General features: G+C 40.5%; 1 protein-coding gene across 1 annotated transcript in view; it reads right to left on the reverse strand.

Annotated features, from left to right (window-relative positions):
• Positions 1-21,605, reverse strand: part of plxna3 (plexin A3) — a 169,072-nt gene that overhangs the window by 26,414 nt on the left and 121,053 nt on the right. The window contains exons 13-18 of the mRNA XM_034132199.1: positions 13,200-13,400; positions 3,864-3,960; positions 3,473-3,663; positions 2,425-2,573; positions 1,901-2,021; positions 316-452 (exon numbers count right to left, since the gene is read on the reverse strand). Of these exons, the coding sequence (XP_033988090.1) occupies positions 316-452; positions 1,901-2,021; positions 2,425-2,573; positions 3,473-3,663; positions 3,864-3,960; positions 13,200-13,400 (896 nt within the window). The remainder of the gene's footprint in view (positions 1-315; positions 453-1,900; positions 2,022-2,424; positions 2,574-3,472; positions 3,664-3,863; positions 3,961-13,199; positions 13,401-21,605) is intronic.

Genomic DNA, 21,605 nt, shown 5'->3' on the forward strand with positions numbered 1-21,605 from the left:
GAGAGAATCTTTGTTCCTGAGACTTTCAGAGTCCCTTTACACAGAGGGGACACATGTTTAGAAAAGGGGACACATGTTGATGTAGAAGAGACATGAAGAAGAGGGGACACATGTTGATGTAGAAGAGACATGAAGAAGAGGGGACACATGTTGATGTAGAAGAGACATGAAGAAGAGGGGACACATGTTGATGTAGAAGAGACATGGAGAAAAGGGGACACATGTTGATGTAGAAGAGACGTGAAAAAGTGGATTTTGCACAATAGGGGACCTTTAAGCACAGCACTTTTATTGATTCATAGGAGTGAAACTGACTTGACGAACAGACACTCCTCCTTGTCGATGAAAACGGTGACGGAGCTGCCGGCGTCCACGTGTCGACCCGTCACCGTCAGACGGGTTCCCCCAGAAACAGGTCCTTTCTCTGGGCGCAGCCGAGTGAAACTGGGGCTCTGGAGGAGGAGGAGGAGGACAGGTTAGTAAGCAAATATTGTTTATTGGTATCCTACTGGAGAAGAGTGAAGTGCCAGTGACCATAGTGAAAAAAGTAAATAAAAGTTTAAAAAAAGACGTCTCCCCTTTCTTTTGCACACGCTCAAACACTTGGACACACACTGAAACACATACATGCATGTTTTGCTATACTTGTGAGGACCAAGACACGATAGTATGTTGTAAAAAAAAACGTTTTGCTGTGCACACTCAAACACACACTAAACACCAGAGATGACAAAAAGTACACACATCTTTACTCGAGTAGAAGTACAGATACTCGTGTTTAAAAATACTCTGGTAAAAGTAGAAGTACTGACTAAACTTCTTACTCAAGTAAAAGTAAAGAGGGCTTTGAAATGTACTTCAGTAGAAAGTACCCATAACTAGCAGCTGTTTTAAAGAGTACCTGACCTCCCTTTATATTAATAGAACAATAATGTCATTGTTAGCTAAGGAATGTTTCCATGCTGAACGACGGCAACATGACAACGTTTTCATTGGTCCCTCTTCTTTAGAGAAGACCAGGAAATGATGGATACACGGATCGTGTTCAAATCAATAGGCACGCAATGACTCTAAATAATAATGATCACGCCACCAAACACACATTCAAACTAAAGGAACCAGCCTGTTTGGGAAATGTGAGAAGTAGAAAGTACAGGTATTTGTGTTCAACATGTAAGAAGTAGAAAGTACAGGTATTTGTGTTCAAAATGTAAGAAGTAGAAAGTACAGGTATTTGTGTTCAAAATGTAAGAAGTAGAAAGTACAGGTATTTGTGTTCAACATGTAAGAAGTAGAAAGTACAGGTATTAGTGTTCAACATGTAAGAAGTAGAAAGTACAGGTATTTGGGTTCAACATGTAAGAAGTAGAAAGTACAGGTATTTGTGTTCAACATGTAAGAAGTAGAAAGTACAGGTATTTGTGTTCAAAATGTAAGAAGTAGAAAGTACAGGTATTTGTGTTCAAAATGTAAGAAGTAGAAAGTACAGGTATTTGTGTTCAACATGTAAGAAGTAGAAAGTACAGGTATTAGTGTTCAACATGTAAGAAGTAGAAAGTACAGGTATTTGTGTTCAAAATGTAAGAAGTAGAAAGTACAGGTATTAGTGTTCAACATGTAAGAAGTAGAAAGTACAGGTATTAGTGTTCAACATGTAAGAAGTAGAAAGTACAGGTATTTGTGTTCAAAATGTAAGAAGTAGAAAGTACAGGTATTTGTGTTCAAAATGTAAGAAGTAGAAAGTACAGGTATTTGTGTTCAACATGTAAGAAGTCAAAGTAAAAAGTCCACAGAAAAGTAAGTAGTGGAGTGAAGTACTGATACCAGAAAAATGTACTTGAGTACAGTAATGAAGTATTTGTACTCGACTACTTCCCACCTCTGCTTAACACACACTCACCACGAAGGAGTATGTCTGGGTGGAGAGGGTTCTGTACTCGGCGCTGCAGACCCCGATGCAGAGCTCCACCGGACCTCCAGGGGAGTGAGGGAGGAGAGCTTCAGCCATATCACACACAATCCTGCAGAGAGAGAGGGGGAGAGAGAGGGGGAAAGAGAGGGGGAAAGAGAGGGGGGGAGAGAGGGGGGAGAGAGGGGGAGTCAACACACACCTCTCACAACACACTCACACACTCAATCCATCAAACTTTATTTATTTATATAGCACATTTAAAACAACCTCAGTTGACCAAAGTGCTGTAGGCCCTACAGGGAACAAATACAATATAAAATAACACAATAGGAGTAAAATAATAAAACAATAATTAAAAACAAGATGAAAAGCACAATAACTAGAAACATATAAAAACACATACACATGTCAAAATGTTCAACTAATATTAAAAGCCAGTGCAAAGAGGTGAGTCACACACTGACCTCTCACTAACACCCCCTCACACACACTGACCCCTCACACACACTGACCTCTCTGCGCTGATGTACTGCGAGGCCACGGGGTTGCAGCGGACTCCGGCCACCTGGACGTGAGCGATCTCCTTCACCTGCAGACCCAGGTTCTCGCCCTCGATGGTGACCCGCGTGCCCCCCTCCCGAGGCCCCGTCAGAGGGTCGATCTGTGGGGAGAGCAGGAGGAACATCTGATATTCATGTGTGATCGAACTGATGACTACGTGATAACAGAGCGGTGCGTGGAGGAGAGATTTCTGTAGGCCGACCATGGAGTATTTTTTTTTAATCGTGCATTAAGGTGAAAATGATTCTAACTTTTTTTTCGCAAAATCCTGTATTTTTTCTCAAACTCTCAAAATTCTTTCAAAAAAATCTCAACATTCAGAATTTTTTCAAAATATTTAGATTTTTTCTCAACATTTTGACTTCTTTCACACAATTCTAACTTTTTCCTCAAAATCTCAACATTCTGAATGTTTTCTCAAAATCCTTTTGTCAAATTTTGACTTTTTCTAAAAATGTTGACTATTTGGACATTTCTTAAATGATGTATTCTTTCACGAATTCTGACTTTTTTTAAATTGTATTCTGACTTTTTTTCTCAAAATCCTGTATTTGTTCTCATATTCTGAAAATTATAACTTTTTACAAAAAAATCACAAATTTTGACTTTTTCACAAAATTCTGACTATTTGAAAATTTCTCAAATTTTGTATTTTTTCTCAAATTTTGACTTTTTTCCCTAAAAAATCTGACTTTTTTTCTCAAAATCTCAACATTTTTCTCAAAATCTCAACATTTTTCTCATAGTTCTGACTTTTTCCTCAAACTGTTGACTTTTTCAAAAAATTTGGACTAATTGAAAATTTCTTAAATTATGTATTTCTTCTCGAATTTTTGACTTTTAAAAAAAAATCTGACTTTTTTTTAATACGAGAGGACATCAGTGCTGGTTGGATTCCCACCTTGGTGACGAGCATTAAAATACCTAAAGCTCAGAACTTATATTATGTGTCAAACCATAAACCAATTGAGAGGACATCAGTGCTGGTTGGATTCCCACCTTGGTGATGCGCGGGTGGCTGCAGCGCAGGTTGTGTCGGCCGTGGTGCATCCAGTTCTGCTCGGAGGCGGGGCAATGCTGCCGGAGGAGGCACTTCCTGCTATCCGTGCACCAGCCACACTCAAAGGAGGGCGGGGCCTTCAGACACTGACCACAGCTGGAGCGCTGGGCCTCACACTTATACAGCAGCGCTGAGGAAACAAGGGAAATATACAAGATTCAAATCTGTTCTAGAGGGGGCGAAAGTTTGGACACATACAGAAAAACATACGAAGGTCGGGGCCAATCATTAGGTATATTGCCTTATAGGTTAAGCTATAAGTTATCAAAATCACTCAAATGTAGGTCAATTATGCTTGCGTGTCGCCTGATGATGAGTTTATTTTTTTACCTTTCATAGACACAGGCTTATCGATGAAGAAGTCTCCGTCCCAGACGATGGAGAAATCCACCGGCAGGTCCCCGGACTCGTCGCCTTCATACCAATACTACAGATACAGAGAGAGAAAAACCATTTATATAATTAGACACTTTTCTAATTGGGAAGTGCTCGTTATGACCAGGCAGTCGAGAGACATGTTAATTAAAGAAGAGGAAGAAATAGCAGAGAAAAAAATATATCTGGTAATAGATTCTATTTTATAAAAAAACACACCAATATCCACAATAAATATGTGTGTGTTAGGTGTGAGGAGTGTTTTTACACTGTAGTATTGCTAGTTTGACTTTATTCAGGGTCTGAGTTCTCCATTAATGTCTAAAAACTGGTCATATTTTCAGGGCTAACAGAGAAAGGCTATTTTTGTACAGCTTATAATGAAGAAGAAAAGAACACTGATTATAAAGGAAAAACTCTGCTTTAAAGAAAAATTGATGGAAAACGCACGCACGCACACAGTGGTGTTGCCCTGGTGCCTGAAGATATCCATGGTAACCAACCAAAAGCAGTGAGAGAAACAACATAATGGATTTAGAGGAACCTGATCTACCTGCATGTCTCTGAGTGTCTAAACAGTGGGGTGTTAATGGAAGAAGGAATATAACTGTGAGTGTGTGCGTGTGCGTGTGTGTGTGTGTGTGGAATGAACAATAAAACTCATCTCCAAACACTGTTGAAAAGAAAGAGAAAAGGTTGCGCCCTGAGTATGTCACCTAGACTCGAATGGCACCAGATAATGTGACACACTCACACACACATGTACACACATGTACACACACACACATGTATATACACACACACACACACACACACACACACACACACACACACACATGTATATACACACACACACACACACACACACACACACACACACACACACACACACACACACACACACACACACACACACACACACACACACACACACACACACACACACACACACACACACACACACACACACACACACACACACACACACACACACACACACACACACACACACACACACACACACACACACACAGAGGAGAGAGTATAGTTGAGTTTTCTGAAAAATTGAAAATCAATGTGTCTTAATGACTCCAGTCTGCTCATTTCATTAACTTACTGCACACACACACTTTAAAAAACATACACTTCTAAACACACAAATTCACACATGTGCACACACACAGATTAATTAAGAGGTGGCTTTATTACCTTACTTCAGCAAAAACTGTAAAATTATATAGTACCACATCAGACACACACACAATTAACAGATTTCATTAAGTCAGAGCGGCTTCAGTTCTATATACCTTCCTCAGCAAAAAATACATCCAGCCCGAGTTTTACTGCTTTTCAGTTCATACGTACGTGTACACACACACACACGCACACACACACGCACGCACACACAGCTGTAATTAATAAGGCGTTGATATTAAAATGATCTTTTCTGCAGAGCTGCAAGAATGACCACATTTTTCATAAACCGGTGAGTGTGTGTGTGTGTGTGTGTGTCTGAGCGATGACCACACGACTGAAATATGTTGAATACCCCAACCAATCTAGAGAGAGATGTGTGTGTGTGTCTAATGCTCTGATTTTCCATTAAAAGAAGCCAGCTGAGCCCAACAGAGCGACATCATAAGTCAGGCTGACACACACACACACACACACACACACACACACACACACACACACACACACACACACACACACACACACACACACACACACACACACACACACACACACACACACACACACACACACACACACACACACACACACACACACACACACACACACACACACACACACACACACACACACACACACACACACACACACACACACAATCAGAGCTGATGCTGGTGAACGGCTCTTATCTGTGACAGAGCTCTCCTGAACGTCGCTCAGAGAAAAACATCAACATGACATCTTACTCAAGTACAAAATCGAGGTACTTGTACTCAACCTGAGTATTTCCATGTACTGCAACCTGTACTTAACTACATCTCAGAGGTAAACATTGTACTTCTAACTGCATCGCATTTATCTGACAGCTTTAGTCAATTTGAAAATGAAGTTTTCCACATAGTATTTCCAGATTACTTTTAAGGTTTGTAGTAAACATTGTCTATAATATGCAGAACAGAATTTGTGAACAAAGTCTGAAAAATTTCCCAAACAATATCACAAATATGTGTAAAGAGTTCCTAAAATATTATAAAAAAAAGATTACAAAAATGTCTGAAAGCGTATGTTAAATGTATTCAAAATGTACAGAAAATATGTTTAAAATGTCAGATCACTATGTGAGAAATGTCCATAAGAATACACTGGAAAAAAATGTGGAAAATATCAACAAAAAGTCATCCTAAAATAGGTGAACTATGTCTGAAGAATGTCTGATAACCTTCCAAAAAATGAGTTAAATATTAGAAAAAACTCACTGAAAAAATGTCAGATAATTATCATTTTATATACATTTGAACCAAGATACTCTATGGATGTGCACATTACATCTTCCTACTGTTTTTGTAAAGCACTTTAAAATGCCTTGTTTGATTCTTCCTATAAACCCCAGTGTTTTTTTATCCCCTCACTCGTGCATAAAGCTTCCTGTATTTCCAACCTGCTGAGATGTGATGGTTTAATCTGCGTTATGTGTCCCTTCGCTTGTTATTCGGTGTAATTCCTGGGAAATATCTTCCTCCCCGGGACGATAACATTAACATCTCTCCTCTCTTTTTATTTCCTCGTTTTTCATCGTGTGTGTGGTGTGTGTGTGTGTGTGTGTGTGTGTGTGTGTGTGTGTGTGTGTGTGTGTGTGGGGTGTGTGTGGGTGGGTGTGTGTGTGTGTGTGTGTCTGGTTTTTCCTGCAGTCTGCGTCTCCTGCTGGGTCTTAATGTCACCGAGCTGGTGGACACTGTTGGAGTGTGTGTGTTCGTGTTTGTGTGTGTGTGTGTGTGTGTGTGTGTGTGTGTGTGTGTGTGTGTGTGTGTGTGTGTGTGTGTGTGTGTGTGTGTGTGTGTGTGTGTGTGTGTGTGTGTGTGTGTGTGTGTGTGTGCGGATCTGTCATCCCCATGGTAACCCCTGCCTGGTCGCTAGGTCGGTCGCTATGGGGTCAGAGGTGCCTGGCAACAGCAGCAATTTCTGTGTGTGTGTGTGTGTGTGTGTGTGTTGTTTTAGAATTGATTTTAAAGTAGAACTGCTTTTTCTAAAGAAGGAAATATAGATTGAAGAGTCTTATAACAACAAAATGAGCTAGCATTTTGGCACTTCCTGTTCCCTCGTCTCATAATCAATGATTTTCTTCACCACGTTTTATGGTTTTGGAAATGCTATCTCCAGAAGTGAAAAGCTAATGTTGGGCTATAAAGGAACTACAGCACGGTCACATGACTTCACGTCACCACCGCTAAGCTAAAGGGTGGCTAATGTTGGGCTATAAAGGAACTACAGCACGGTCACATGACTTCACGTCACCACCGCTAAGCTAAAGGTGGCTAATGTTGGGCTATAAAGGAACTACAGCACGGTCACATGACTTCACGTCACCACCGCTAAGCTAAAGGTGGCTAATCTTGGGCTATAAAGGAACTACAGCACGGTCACATGACTTCACGTCACCACCGCTAAGCTAAAGGGTGGCTAATGTTGGGCTATAAAGGAACTACAGCACGGTCACATGACTTCACGTCACCACCGCTAAGCTAAAGGAGGCTAATGTTGGGCTATAAAGGAACTACAGCACGGTCACATGACTTCACATCACCACCGCTAAGCTAAAGGAGGCTAATGTTGGGCTATAAAGGAACTACAGCACGGTCACATGACTTCACGTCACCACCGCTAATCTAAAGGTGGCTAATCTTGGGCTATAAAGGAACTACAGCACGGTCACATGACTTCACGTCACCACCGCTAAGCTAAAGGGTGGCTAATGTTGGGCTATAAAGGAACTACAGCACGGTCACATGACTTCACGTCACCACCGCTAAGCTAAAGGCGGCTAATGTTGGGCTATAAAGGAACTACAGCACGGTCACATGACTTCAGGTCACCACCGCTAAGCTAAAGGAGGCTAATGTTGGGCTATAAAAGGAACTACAGCACGGTCACATGACTTCACGTCACCACCGCTAAGCTAAAGGCGGCTAATGTTGGGCTATAAAGGAACTACAGCACGGTCACATGACTTCAGGTCACCACCGCTAAGCTAAAGGAGGCTAATGTTGGGCTATAAAAGGAACTACAGCACGGTCACATGACTTCACGTCACCACCGCTAAGCTAAAGGTGGCTAATGGTGGGCTATAAAGGAACTACAGCACGGTCACATGACTTCACGTCACCACCGCTAATGGGTGACGTGAAGTCGGCTAATGTTGAGTCCCAATTATAAAACTGTTAGCAACTGTGCTAACTAGCAAGTCACAACAAATAAAAGCCAGAGTTTTGAAAATTCCTGCCTACAACTGAAAAATGAAACCTTCACATCTATGCAGACGACACCCACGCTTTTAATTGAGCTGTTCATATTCGCACTGCAGTATGCATTTTATACATGTATTGTATACCTGTTGTGTTTATTTTATTATCTTTGCTTTTTAATGCCTGTTGTAAAATGTTATTATATAATGTGTTTCTGCTGTATTTATTCTTAAAATGTCTTTTAATTGATTTTGTAAAGCACTTTGAATTGTCGCGTGCTGAAAGGTGCTATATAAATACACTTGCCTTGCCTTGCCTTCAGATTCCCCAGAGTTCACTGCATTTCTTGGTTTATGAATACATTTGAAAATAAATGTAATTGGGAAACACTGCCTTAATTTCAGGCTGAACAAACCTCATTTCAAATCATGCTTGATGAAGACTATAACTTGTTTAAACACTCAAGCGTGGAAGTTTTGCTAATTAAATATGTCTATTTCTGATGAGATGATTCTCTTTGCAGATCTCTCAATGAAAAGAGACAAAAGCAGACTTCCTGGTAAAATCCAAGTAAGAACACAGAGCTTTTCACATGTAGGTGAAAAAAACTCCATGAAAAACCTTCACAAACAGGACGTGCTTAAATGAAATGAAAATACATAAATAAACCTCAAGGTCTGAAGAGCTGGTCTGAAATAGACTCGAGGATAATTGGACTCCATTCAAAATGTGACGGCCCTGAACAGAGAGAAAACACTGGATGATGAAATATTATTCATCCTATTTATACCAATATCTTGTTTATTTATCTTTTCAATCGGGAATATGTGCCTTTATAGTGTGGATGATGGATGAAGGGAACAGGAAGGAAGAGGACATGTTATGAGCAGAGGGGAGTGGAAGAGGGAACTATAGATATAATGGGGAAAGTGGAAGTAGTGGAGGTAAAGATGGAGTGAAAAATGATGTACATTAAAAAGGGAGGAGGGGAAAGTAGAGGAAACATGAGAGCATTTACCATCCTCTGTCTGTTCACATTACACTTTCATCTACCAGCTCTCTGCTTCCACATGTCATCACATGATCATCCATCTGAGACAGAGCGGCTAACGTCCACAAAACACATCCAGGAAAAACAAATTCAGCATTTCCTATACAATCCTGTTGTTTGTGTTTACATTAAAAACTCGAGATACAGCATATTTAAAAGCACAGTTTGTTATTTCTGCTGCTTTGCGTCTCTGGCTATAGTATTTTTGTCATTGGATGGTGTATTTTCGTAGGCTGTCAATTAAGTTAGCATCTCCCTGAGGGCCTCAACAAAAATCCAATGGGATTTTTCCATTGGATTTTGGAATATCGCGGAAAATAAGACCTGTAGTAAACGCACATTTATAATAATAATAATATATAGGCGCGTTCACACCGGAGTACTTTTACCCGTACTTTTCCCGTTTAGTTCCGATAGTGCCTGGAATTTTGCGTTCACACCAAAAAGAGCACTTAGTTCATGAGAACTTTTACCCCCATTTTTAGTGCCTGCTAGAGAGGTGGTACTTTCCTGGACTTGAGGGCCCTTTTGAAGGCGTCAAGCGTGGGGATGTTGCGGATCTCCACAGGTAGAGCGTTCCAGAGGGTGGGGGCTGCCACACTGAAGGCTCTGTCCCCGAAGGTTCGCGTGGGGGCATGTGGGCGGAGGAGGTCCGATAAGTACTGGGGGACAAGGGCATGGAGGGACTTGTAGGTGAGGAGGAGGACTTTGTAGGTTATGCAGGACTTGACCGGCAGCCAGTGGAGGTGGATGAGGGGGGGGGGTGATGTGCTGCCACAGCTTTGTATGTGTGAGTACCCTAGCAGCACAGTTTTGAACATACTGAAGCCTGTCCAGGGTTTTGTTGGGGACCCCAAACAGAACACCATTGCAGTAGTCCAAGCGCGAGGTGACGAAAGCATGGACTAGGGTTTCTGCAACCGACTCCGAGAGTGACGGTCGGAGTCTGGCAATGTTCCTTAGATGAAACGTAACTTTTGTTTACCATGATAATCTCCACCCATTGACACTAACAGGAGGTTGTTAATGGCAGCATGGAAGAATAAATGAAATAAGTTAACAGATTTGTTTTGGCTTGAAAATTGCTGGAAACTTTTGGAAGTGCACGACTCAGATGACGGCTTGTATTAGAAAACCTATAACAAAGGTATAGTTGTGTTTTAGACATTTTAATGCAAAAGTGATACATATTTGATCTGTAATAAGCTTTACTTAGGAGCTGTTTTAGTTGGACAGAGCCATGCTAGCTGTTTCCCCTTGCTTCCTCTCTTTATGCTAAGCTAAGCTAACACAATGCACAGATGCATAAAAGTGTTGCTGAAAAACTTGCATTAGTCCTTTAAGTACAGTGACACCACAGAGTGTCTTTATTACATTATTACAGTCTTTAAATGCCTGAATTGTGCTAATTAAATCATCTCTGCATTCAATTATAAACTGCAAACCCTGCTTAGGTCAGCAGGAAACACACACTGTGCTTTTATTTTGAAGAGAAATGTGTGTGTGTGTGTGTGTGTATGTGTTATTATCCTAAATGGCCAATTTCCTCTGGGAAGTATAACTTAATTAAATACAGACACACACACATACACACACTGAGCATCTGTATGTGTGTGTGTGTGTGTGTAAGATGTCTGCATTCAGTACCGGCATGTCATGTGTATGTGTGTGTGTGTGTGTGTGTGTGTGTGTGTGTGTGTGTGTGTGTGTGTGTGTGTGTGTGTGTGTGGGGCGGGCTCATTGACAGGAAGACAGATGAAGGACAGGAAACGATGAGTATGAGCAGAGGGACAACAGTGGGTGTGTGTGTGTGTGTGTGTGTGTGTGTGTGTGTGTGTGTGTGTGTGTGTGTGATATTCGAATCCCAGTCGGACACATCAATACTGGCTGTCCACCTGACGCATGACCTTCAACCCCTGGAGGTCTAGGGGTCAAATGCATAACAGGTCACACACACACGCGCAATAGGTCGCACACACACACGGTCACACACACACACAGGTTGATGTGACACGTGATGGAAGTAGAAGTGATGTCATTCATTTTTTAACCCAACTATTGCTAATGGTAGTACTGCAGCCAGACTTTAACTTAACAAAGTGTTTTTAGGATTGATTTGAACATTTATACTTGTTTAAAAGGCTCTTAAGGTTTTTGGACCAGCCTAAATGATTAATTCTTTGTCATTTTATTATTCTTTGCAGCCTCTGCTGTCCTTTTGTAACTACAAAGTATCACATAAATTAAAAAGTTGGCAGCTCTCCACCACAACAAAGGAGTTCCCTCCCAAAGGCTTCCATTAAGATGCGAGATCTTTTAAAAAAAAGTTTTTTTTAACGTAGCATTAAACTTACCCTCAATCTTCTTTATATCAATAAAACATCATAATTCTGTGACGTCACGTGTGGAATAAAACATCCATGTAATCATGTGACTAGCACCAAATGGAAATGGCAGGTTATTAGGTGTCACAAACAAAAAAATCATACACTGTTTACGACTGAACAATAATTCAGATTGAATAACAAATATGGAGCTTCATAGTAACTCTAATGAGGCAAACTGTCAGATTAAGGTGACAGCATCTGGAGACAACACACACACCTTCAAAACCCCTTTAAAGGAAGCGCTCTACAGATTTCAGATAAACATTTCAAATCAAGTGCTTCCCACCAATATAGTCATTTACAACCACTGAAACCCACTCTAAAGCCACCTTCAGCAAATCAAGCTTAAGGTAATACTGATATTGCTTCCACTACAAATACTACTTCAACAGACTACAACAGATTCAACTACTACTAAAACGACCTCTTCTACCAGTACTGCAATACTGGTGTTTGTAGTTGTTACGACCCCCTCCACTCCACTAGGGGTCTCTGCCTTTGTGTTCTGCTGGATGGCTCTTGTTTGAGTTTCAGGTGATCAACCTGATGACGACATAAAAGGCCAACACCACTGCCCTCTCACTCTTCTGTTGGACACGGCCATGTCTTTGTTTCTGCACATTTTCACACACCCATACACGCAGTCATTACTGATGACTGACTTCCACGTTTATTAGGTTTCTTTGAAGACCTTTGGTGTTTGTTATATCGTGAATAAATACGCTTTTTGTTACACTTAACTTGTCTGGTCTCCCATCTTTGTTGCAGCCTATGAGCCAGGTCGTAACAGTAGTACTTATACTGCTGGTACAATATATGATATCAGATTAAGGTGGCAGCATCTGGAGACAACCCCACTTATCAACACACACCTTCAAGATCAACTGAGCATCCTCTATCAAAATCTAGCATTTACAACTTCAACACAAGGGCATTCCTTCAAATAATGTCACCATTCAAACCACTTATTTTACTACTATCTGTAGTCCTACTCCGACCACTTCCAAGTTATCCAGCTGAGTGATACTGACATTGCTTCCACTACAAATACTACAGTCTACAGCAGATTCAACTACTAATAAAACTACTGCTACCAGTACTGCAACTGCTTGTAGTGTATAGTATACTGCTGGTACTACAATACATGAAATGCTTTAGGACAAGAGAGAGAAGACAGACACAAAGAAAGACTTCTAACACTTTAAGTATTACGGTTATTGCCAATACCACGCACACAGAGGAATATAGCAAAACCACAGAAATCCCCATATTCATTGCCCTTTTTAAAAATAATAAGAATAATAATACATGACACTTAGTGCTTTTCTAAAAACTCAAAGACGCTTTGACAGAGAATAAAACTAAAAATGAAGAAAAATACATAAAGAGACGCAGTGCATGCTGGGTAGTGTAGTCTCACCGAGGTGTTCTGGCACTGGATGCAGGAGGAGTTGAAGCGGACTGCGGGGATGCGCTGTGTTTTCCCCTGGATGCTGAACACACACTCGTAGTTCTTCTGACCCGACTGGGGCTGAGGAAGGTTACGAGCTCGCAACGTGATTGGTCGAATCATCCCGGCCGGGACCAGGATGTCAGAGGTCGGGAGAATCTGAGGGCAGCCCTGCAGAGAGAGAGAGAAACACATACTGTGAGGAAGTTTCACCATAAGTGTTGGTAAAATACTGAATGTTCCTTTTCATTTCCTGCTTCTTCACACACATGCTCTCCAGTACAGGTTAGCTCTGAGTGTTAGCGATGCTAATGTAAACAAAGACCATATTACGTCCAAAACAGTCGGGCATTGTTTCTGATAGCAACGTTTCTGATAGGGCCGTGGGTTCACATTTCAGATATTACGTCATATCGGACGCAAATCTGGATCAGCTCCGTTGTAGCCCCGTTTTTAGAGATTTGGGTACGGAGGAAAAGAGAGAGGGTTTTATTTTCTGACGCTGCGTGAGTTCCCTGACACACCGGGGACACATATTTATGTATAAAAGACATCAAAAAGTGCATTTTGCATGATAGGTCCCCTTTAAGTTGCAACCATATTGTTTTTTTGCTGACTCGTACCAGTTTTAAATGACTGAATATATTGTGAACCTAACCTAAGTTGCACCTATAATGAATAAATTATCAATATGTATAAAAATAAATAAATGAATACAATTTAAAAATGCAATCCTTGTGCATGTTCATTTGAAAAATAATGTGTACATACAAAATACACTTAAAACAATAAAATAATAAAATGTAAGAATACAAAAAAAGTGATTTGTGAAATTAATTAATTTCCTTATCAATTATTTCATTAATTTCTTTTTACAAAGGCAGCTAAAGTCCTCCATAAAGGAATTGTGGAAAACAGGTGTATTCAAAATAAATATAAGACACTATAAAACACTGTAAAGCAAATATAAAGTGGAATAGGTCCGGTTTGTGTTTGCGTCAATGATACAAGATGCTATCATCAGCATATAAAATTAACCAGTGACCCCTTAACGTCACACAGAGACATTTCATCCATTGTTAGGATTAATTATTGATTAGACGGCCTTTAACTGGAGCCGCATCAGAAATTATTAATAACCCTTTTTTTTGTTCCTACTGTTAGCCTCTGTTTAAATGACCAGTCAATCGATTTGGAGTGACAGCAGCATACATTTAAAAACATGTGTATAATTAATAAATGGTAAAAGACACATTTAAGATTATATTAACATATATTTGTTATTGGAAAGGCTACTCTGGATTATTATGAATATATTGTTGATGTTTTTGAAAATCCCATTGTCTGTGTACTCTGTCAAACTGTAACAAAGCCGACACGAAGGTGTGTGTGTGTGTTTGTGTGTGTGTTCAGTAATGGACAGCTGGTGAAAGATCCAAACTTCCTGAGGCTGCTGGAAACAAACTCAAACTCACACACACAAATACACACACACACACACACACACACACACACACACACACAGTCTGACTGCGTCGCTCAGTGGGGTGAAACCTTTATTAACAAGCGTCACCACGGTAATTAATTGCCTTGTGACTGACAGGAAGACCATTAGCTCCACAGGAAGTGGACTAGAGCACAGCGGACGCCAGCAGCGACTGTGGAGAGTGTGTGACGAGCTGTGTGTGTGTGTGTGTGTGTGTGTGTGTGTGTGTGTGTGTGTGTGTGTGTGTGTGTGTGTGTGTGTGTGTGTGTGTGTGTGTGTAGGATAAAGGCCTACTGTGGCTGTGAGTCTTTCAGCAAATTTTCACCATTAATCCAAACACTCAGCTCACCTGCCTGACTGTCACCGAAGTGAAACCAGGTGACAGGATTTATTTTTAAGTAAGACTGAGGAAGAGGCAATATGTTCAGAGAAATTAGGAAAGTTTTGGTTAAATACTGTCTAACGAGAAACGGGTTTTACTCAAGAAGATATTCATGTCTTTGTAACGTGGAGGAAATACATTGATATCTTTCTTGGTTATTTCTCGCCATTTATCAAATTGTGGAATTAAATGACCTTGTTATGGGGGCATCTTGTTTACTTCCGGAACATAATGACATCACTGTGTTACACTCGCACTTCTATTGGCTAGCGCTCCAACACATTGTACGTGATAGGCTAAGGGGCGGGACATCTCTTTTGGAACATTTCAAACCCCAGCTGATACATTTTTTAGAGAGTTTTGAGATTTTATATTTTACCCGTCATGCAGTATTGAGTTTCTCTTAATTTCTAGGAAAATCATAATTTGCAAACACAATTAATCAGCTTTGTATTGGTGTCATATTGCATCCTTATCATCTTGATTTTGCACTAATCCCACACTGTGTGTTACGGCGTTACTCACAAGTACTTTTAAGTAAATAAAACTAACACTTTTAATGTCTTTTTTGTTATCTTTCGTGGGATGATAAAGACCAGACTTCTTACCCACAGGCTAAAAAGGTAAGATGTGACACGTTGACAATCCTTAGTTTCACAACTCACTACATAAACACTGATAAAGACATCCTCTTCAGCTTCTCTCTCCACTTACATATCTCTTTTTGGTAACACCAACTCATCTTCCTCTGAACGGCTTCATGTAAACTATTTGAAACTTGTGTAAAATAAATAACTCTGCTCTAAAAATACGCTTTTTCCACTGTGTAATGTTAACTCTTTCTGCTCTGTCTCTCCTCTCTCGGACGGATCCTTTTTATTGTAGCTTTAAATAAACAGATAGTCAGAGCAGCTTCTCTTTGACTCCCAAAAACATTTACTTTTATTCTGAAAATCTCTCCTTCTCCCTCCTTCTCTCTCCTTCTCCCTCCTTCTCTCTCTCCTTCTCCCTCCTTCTCTCCTTCTCTCCTTCTCTCTCTCCTTCTCTCTCTCCTTCTCTCTCCTTCTCTCTCCTCCTTCTCTCCTTCTCTCTCTCCTTCTCTCTCCTTCTCTCCTTCTCTCTCCTTCTCTCTCCTCCTCTCTCCTTCTCTCTCCTCTCTCCTTCTCCCTCCTTCTCTCTCCTTCTCTCTCCTTCTCTCCTTCTCTCTCCTTCTCTCTCCTCCTCTCTCTCTCTTCTCCTTCTCTCTCTCTCCTTCTCTCTCCTTCTCTCTCCTTCTCTCTCCTTCTCTCTCCTTCTCTCTCCTTCTCTCTCCTCCTCTCTCCTTCTCTCTCCTTCTCTCTCCTTCTCTCTCCTTCTCTCTCCTTCTCTCTCCTTCTCCCTCCTTCTCTCTCCTTCTCTATATCATGAGTCTCTTTCCTCCACTCTCAAACTAACAACCCTCTCATCTCCCGCTCTCTTTAGTCAGCCTAATTGCTTGGTAATTAAAATTAATTGCTGTGATTGGACGCTTTCATGTCAATTAAGTGGCTATTCATCTTCTATTAGCAAATTAGCCAATCAGAGGTTGTTACTGTCACCCTGCAATGACACCGAGCACCAATCACGTCCACGAGACCCCCCGAACAGAGCTCTCCACCGCTAACGAGCTAACGAGGTGCTCGTTAGAGGTGATCAGTTCCTGACAGGTGAACCTATCGGCTGCTACAGGTTACTCTGCACACCGCTCTTTATTTGTCTCATACTGCCTGTGCTGCAGCACCTCTTTTCACCCTCTGTCTGAAACCAGAGCCCAGTCTGCTCTGATTGGTTAGCTGGCCGGCTCTGTTGTGATTGGTCAACCGCTTAGAGATGTCCCGCCCCTTAGCGTATCAGGTACAATGTGCTGGAGCGCTAGCCAATAGAAGCATGAGGGTTACGTAGTGATGTCATTATGTTATAGAAGTAAAAATAAGGAGGAGGAAGATAAACAGGTAGGGATTTTAGCCTTTGCAGATCATTGACATGCACTAAAACCTATAGAACACACTACTGGAGAGGGAACACCACAAAAAGCAGGATAGGGCCCCTTGAATCACTTCCTGTCTTTAATTGCACCAGGTGAGAACACTTTAAATAATTTGGGTTTTATGATTATGTTGTGAAACAGAACTCCTTCACACAGCAGGAGATCCAATTCACTTAAAAAGCAGGAGTTGTTTTAATGATAATGATGATGATTATTAAACCTAAATACTCTTCACTTGATTGCTCTTCAGTGAAAACAAGACTGTACTTTCAATACCAATAGGAAACGGTGCTTTGATGCAAAAAGTAACTCTGGATTTGTTTTGTTGTTTGAGGTGTAATACACTACGCAGCAGCTTTGAAGACACCAAAGTATAGTACTGGTTAGCGTTGCTCTCATCTTTACTGTCTGTACTTTGTTTAGTTTTTTATCAAATCATTGATTCAGACAGTAGTTTCATTGCAACTCTATTAAAGAAATGAACATTCAGAGACCTGCTGGACATCGTTTTTGGTTGAATGTATAGCAGCAAGTATTTAACCTGTTAAGCCCTGAGCCTGTTTTTCAGGTCTCAGGCTCGAAAATGACATTCCCAGAACAAATGATCCATATCTTCCCTTCTAAAAGGGTTAAATTAATAATCTTTTTTCTCAAAGTAATGATAAACCTGTGAGTTGGATGTAGAAAAGTCAGAATCAATATAGATGTTTTTTATTTTAAAGAAAATTCAGATTTTACATAGTAAAAAACTGTAAATGATAGTGTCCGTCCAACATTTCTTTTTTACTTATAGTGAAAACTACCCTTGGATGATGGGTTAGTAGACTAAAAGCTTTAGGAATCCAAAGTACAACATATAATAAGTACCCTGTATCAAGATTGATGCAAAACAAATGACATGTGACCTTTTTAGAGAGATTTAGCAAAAAGTCATTTGGGTGGATTTTCCATATCTCTGGCCCCCCTTGCTCGATTTTGATGGTTGACACCTCTTTCTGACCGTTAGAGCCAATAGAATCGAAGGGGGAGTCCCCCACACACACTCATTGTGAAGAGAAGAGGTGGGGGCTTCGCGCATGTAATTTTGCATCAGAGTGGACCTATCTCTAGCTTTGACATCTGGAAACGGAAAAGCAGTTTTATTGCTTATGGATTATCAGAAATAATTTCAAAGGGACACAGAAACATTAGATTAACATATGGATTAACTTCAGCAGCGTTGTTATCGTTTTAATGCCATTGAAGACCACTTTTGACCAGACTACGACACAGGTAAGCCATGTTAGCGTTTCTAGCTACCTAGCGCCACATGTTTTGATGTCTGTTTTTGTTTATAAAGTCGCGAGTTCGTATCATAGAGTGATAATGTATGTACCCATCTATTCTGTGTCACCTCACGATGTGAATCAATGTGTTGGATGTGCAGAAAAGATAAATAATAAGGTTTTATGAGTGATTTTCGGTGCAGTAATCTGTTAGCATTTTCGCTCGTTGCTAATTCAGAGGCTCAGTGTTAGCATTGTGGGTTTTCTTTTGAAAAAAAAAAAAAAAGATCAGTTAGTTGACCCCGGTACCGGGGTCTCTCGGGCTTAACAGGTTAAGTATTTGTTATTTCATCGATTACAAGATAGTTACATAATTGTCTCAGTTAGATATTTTATTCATTATTATTTCCTGATTTTTTCTATTTTCTATAAATTACTTGCATACGATTATTTGACGCACTTTGTACTTTGTTAATAGTTGTATGTATACAGTTTAAAATAGTTCATTAATTGATACATTTATATTAAATTGAATCAACAGTAATATTATTGCGTGACAACAACAAGAAACACTAACTTGTTTTGCGTGTTTTGGAACGTTTCACATCCCAGTTTATGCTTTTCCAAATCCCCAGTTTTCAGATTTACTTTCCTCCCTTCTGAATATCGTTTCCGTTCATTTCTAGGGAAATCATCTCTCGTTGACGCAGATAATCAGCTTCATATTTACGTCGTATTCATATCATCATCATAAGATATACAGCTGAGAGCTAGGACTGCTTAAAACAATATTAAAGTTTGAGATTACCAAACACTACGTCACAGTTTTTCTATCATCCAGGTACAATGCCTGTTTCTGAAAACTGCACTTCATTAAAGCTTCCCAGAAACTTAAATCACATCCTTCACAGAGTCCTTGAACGCATCAGCAAGTGTGGGTGTGTGTGTGTGTGTGAGTGTGTGTGTGTGTGTGTGCCCTTCATGTTGACCTGCAGCTTTACTGTTGTTTACTGAAGCGTGTAATGACAGAGAGAAAGCGGCTCTGACCTCCGTCTCTCCTCTCGTTCATCCAGAGAAGGAAAAATAAATATTGATTCACACTGCAGACTCAAAACTATAAATAACTATATATCATGCTGTCAAACTACATAAAGCCATCAGTTTAAAAAACATCATATTCTAAATTATATATTTTTAAAGTTGTCTAAAATATTCTGGGTAGTTAGATGCTATTTGACCCATGTTTTAGCCAGAAGCATAACATGTAGAAATACTGAAATGTATCACATCATACTTTTGGATTAAATAGTATAATAGAATAAATACAAAATAATGTAGTTTAATTATGAATATTTATGATAGTTTATTAATATATATAGCCACATTAATTAATGTAATGGCCTAAAATGAATATGAAGTGCAAGTAGTAAGACAGAGGTGCTCATAAAGCTTCCAGATCAAAATGTCAATATTTCAAATTCAGTTCAGAGATTTAAATGTATTTAAGTAAATCAACCATACACTTTAGGGATACACTACTCAGTCCTCCTTCCTTGTGTGTGTGTGTGTGTGTGTGTGTGTGTGTGTGTGTGTGTGTGTGTGTGTGTGTGTGTGTGTGTGTGTGTGTGTGTGTGTGTGTGTGTTTGAGTAAGTGTGTCACAACAGTCTATGGTCATAACCAATGTTTCTATATGTGTGTGTGTGTATGGATGTCCCTATTACAACAGACCCAAATGCATGCAGTAACCCTCATAATGAAGATGACAGAGTTTATTTGGTGTGTGTGTGTGTGTGTGCGTGCGTGCGTGTGTGTGTGTGTGTACCTCCATGCTGCTGACCCGTCCCTCCTGGAAGGAACAGTCTTGCAGGTTGTTGGTGCAGATGTGACGATATTTACACCAATGGCACGGAAACTCACTGCTGACACAGGAAGTGCATCTGAGAGGGGGGAAAAGAGAGGGAGGTTAAATAATGAGAGGGTAACATTTGTTTTTCCAAAGAGTAAATTCAGTCTTTGAACCCTGTCACTTCATATCAAAACATTTTTCCGATCAGTTTTGTAAAGACAACGCTTCAGGACTGTACGGTTTGAGGATAACGGCTTCATCACACAAGCCATTAGATGGTATTTATCCAATATTAGACATTAAACACACCATGCTAGTGTGTGCATTTGTTGGGGACTACTTTCAGCAGTGGATGGATCCACATTTAGGGATTCTTGTGAGTTAACGTGGTATAAGGATGGTGTGTGTGGGGTTGATTTAAAATGAACGACAGTGTGTGTGTGTCCATGATGAAGACACATGTCCATTGTGGGATTCATAGATGGGTTTTTAATAGATTTTGGACACAAATTGAGCTCTATGGCAGAGAGACAGAAGATCAATCGGCTGGTTTGAGTCTAAAAAAGGGAGAGAGATACGGAATATAAATAATCTGCCAGGTTTTGGGATTAAAGCAGATTGTTGTGGTTCAAATGTAATCTGTGTGTGAGCTCAGCAGGTTAGAGGATCCTGCATCTAACACACACACACACACACACACACACACTGCATTTAACAAAACAGATCACCGTGTGCTGAGACTTTACATTACAGCTCAGTGTGTGTCTGTGTCTCTGTGTGTCTGTGTGTGTGTGTGTGTGTGTGTGTGTGTGTGTGTGTGTGTGTGTGTTGTGTGTGTGTGTGTGTGTGTGTGTGTGTGTGTGAGGAAGTGTCTGTGTCCAAGGCTCAGAGCTGCTGCTGTTACCAAGGCAACAACGAGAGCCCGCCACGCAGATTATGTTACCCCGAAAAAACCTGCCAATCCCGAGGGGGGGGAGGAGGGAGGAGAGACAAGGACAGAGGAAACAAGGAGAGAGAAGAGGAGAGGAAGAAACAAGATGAAGGACACAAGAGGGTTAGGGTTAGGAGAAGAGGAGGGAGGAAACAAAGATAGAGGAAACTAGTGGAGAGGAAAACTAAGAGAGAAGAGGAGAGGCAACAAGAGATGGGACTAGGGGAGGAGGCAGAAGAAAAGAGGGAATACGAGGAAAGGAAACAAAAGAGGAAACAAGGTGAGGGAAGAAGAAGGAGACTAGGAAACAAGGTGAGGAAAAATGGTAGGAAACAGAAGAAAATGCAAGTGCACAAGATAGTAGGCAAAGGAGAGGAAACAAAGGGGAAGAGGAATTAAGAAAAGTAAATAGAAAAGAATAAACAAGAGGAGAGGAAATAGGAAAGGGAATAAGGATAGG

This window comes from Trematomus bernacchii, unplaced genomic scaffold (assembly GCF_902827165.1).
Source record: "Trematomus bernacchii unplaced genomic scaffold, fTreBer1.1, whole genome shotgun sequence".
NCBI lineage: Eukaryota > Metazoa > Chordata > Actinopteri > Perciformes > Nototheniidae > Trematomus > Trematomus bernacchii.